Source organism: Opisthorchis viverrini (assembly GCF_000715545.1).
Source record: "Opisthorchis viverrini unplaced genomic scaffold opera_v5_77, whole genome shotgun sequence".
Classification (NCBI taxonomy): Eukaryota; Metazoa; Platyhelminthes; class Trematoda; order Opisthorchiida; family Opisthorchiidae; genus Opisthorchis; species Opisthorchis viverrini.
This window is the reverse complement of record NW_008751733.1, coordinates 1,694,252-1,696,610: the sequence shown is the minus strand read 5'-3', so window position 1 is coordinate 1,696,610 and position 2,359 is coordinate 1,694,252. Positions and strand designations below refer to the sequence as shown.

The 2,359-nt window shown below is 46.8% G+C and overlaps 1 protein-coding gene across 1 annotated transcript in view; it reads left to right on the top strand.

Annotated features, from left to right (window-relative positions):
* Positions 1 to 839: 839 nt before the first annotated feature.
* Positions 840 to 2,359, top strand: part of T265_04596 (hypothetical protein) — a gene marked incomplete at both ends in the record, with an annotated part of 10,377 nt that continues 8,857 nt past the window's right edge. Inside the window, one exon of the mRNA XM_009169371.1 lies at positions 840 to 1,126. Within this exon, the coding sequence (XP_009167635.1) occupies positions 870 to 1,126 (257 nt within the window). The remainder of the gene's footprint in view (positions 1,127 to 2,359) is intronic.

Below are 2,359 nucleotides of genomic sequence, written 5' to 3'. Positions count from 1 at the left end.
GTCACAACAATCGGCGTGATATGACACGCCGTACGAAATGAGAGAAATCGGGGGTCGGTTCGACGCAAACATAATGTCACACCTGAACGCTACTCTTGCCGCACGCATTTGCGCCGCAAACTTGTCCATTACGAAGGTCCTGACCGGCTACGCTTCGCCCATCATTTCTTTGAACAAGCCGAACCGGATTCCAAGGCTTTCCGTTGGTCTTGGAGAGCGCCTGCTGCATTTGTAGTGCACCCATTCGTAATGCAAAATAGTGTTGGTACTTCGATTATTGGATGAACGCACAAATATCACAAAGTTGTCCTTCATGTATTCATTTAAGGTCTTCTCAAATGCCGTGAAGGATGAAAACGATACACCCACAAATTTCTCAACGAAAGCCACTTCCGGAGCCATAGCAGACGAAGTTCAATGCCGAATGTGCGTCAACAATTTTCAAATGTCATCGATTAAAGCAACTCGCAAAAATGACGGCAGATGAGGGGGGTTTTCAGTCTACGCATATATGCAAAGAAGTGCAAAATTTTGACGTTGAAGTTTTTTATTTCTGCTGCAGGGGTTTTGCAGAAAAATACATTGTGCTTCTAGCCGCTAGCTAGTAGCGCAGCTTTTGGAGTTCAAACTAGAATGCGCGCCAAAAATTTAGAAATCGCGACAAATGACAGTAGATTGGGGTGATGTCTGGTCTGAGCACATGTACAACAAAGTGTAGCATTCTGGCGTAACTGTTTTTTCTACTCGGAAACACCGTGCCTCGAAGTTGCGGTGACCTATATACTGCGACATTTTTCTGTCCGGTTCGACGCTGAGAAAGCAACCAATCAGCAGCAGGAGTTCTTCAGTGTGGGCCGCCGGCTTTCGTGATGTCCGTTAGGGGAGGCGATCGGCTCACACCCTTAATGGCCAGGATACGTGACTTTTTACTTCAAAGGAAGTACAACAATTCACTCCGTTATACTGAAAATTACTCCAAACGGACCCAACCCCCACCGTTTTTGCCTGATGGGTGCAGCCACGATATTGCCGAAAATGCATATTATCTGAGAGATGAAAGAAGGCGGGTGTCTCCACCAGTTGAAGTGTTTATCTCGGGCCCCAAAAGACTTGCCGAATCTGGAAGGTACATATTTATTTTCATGTGCATCTTGAAAATGCAAGCCTTCATTTTTGGGTGTTTCATTTCGTCTCATTTCGCGTTTCATTTCCCCTCACAAAATTACCCCATTAAATACGAAAACCGCACTGAAACCGTAACTGTTTAGTATCTAATAGTTGATATCTTTGAGGGTGGAGAACCACGAATAATTGTCTACTTTCCAGTTGCTCTGGGAATACACGGGGGAGCAGCACGTGCGTTTGTCAACCGCCTGGTGTTGCGCTGGAAGACTTCGCTTGATCTACCTGAATGTAGGTCGTTTCGGCGCTCACCAGCCAGATACCGCCAGTGGACATATAATGTTAAAACAATTACATGTCGGTCAATGGTTTATATGGGGGAGACGGCTCAATGGTTAGAGCGTGAGTTGACTAATCGGAAGGTCCGTGCTTCGACCCCGACCTCTGTCTCTTGGCTTCCCCTGTCTAGGCCTTGGGCAGCCTATCTCCGTCCTCGTGTCTCCGTCGGGTGACATGACAGATAGGCACAAGAAGGATGTTACAACTGAACGATTTATTTATTTTCACCTTGCTGGTGTTGGAACTGCGCCACTCATTCAGCTGACCAACAACGGTCATATTTCCTAATGAATCTGACTGTTGATCGTCGAAGACTCTGGCAGTGTCTGGCGATGAGTGGCGTAATGTTTAAATTGTTGTCTCTTACAGAGGCTTTAAATGCGCATAAATTTCTACGGCAAATTTTATCCTATGTCCAATACATCCGGTGCTGTAAGCCAAAAGTGTAATCTGCCGCCGGTGCTCTTCAACTTCGTAATCGATGTGCTGCTTGAATTCTCCCGGATGTGGACCGCGGGACAAGATAAACGATGGCCAGTGACCGTGATAGGTATGGGGGGACGAGACGGCTGAAGTGGTTAAAGCGCGAATTTACTGACCGGAAGGTCGGTGGTTCGAACCCGACCTCTCCCTTTCGACTTCCCTTGTCTAGGCTCGGGCAACCTGGCAATATCCCAACCCTGGTGCTTCCTGCGGGTATCATGGCAATTAGGTTCTGAAAGTGTTAAATCTGAGCGACTTATTTTTTTCTATTTATAATCGGAGCTGGTTCATTGGTGGCATCACGCTCACAGGCGATTTTCGCTGTTCTTTAAATTAGTATTTCCAAGGAACGGTCTGTAATCGGTACACATTTCCGGCATGTGCTCTCCGTTTTCCTTGCGTCACGACGCTCCCA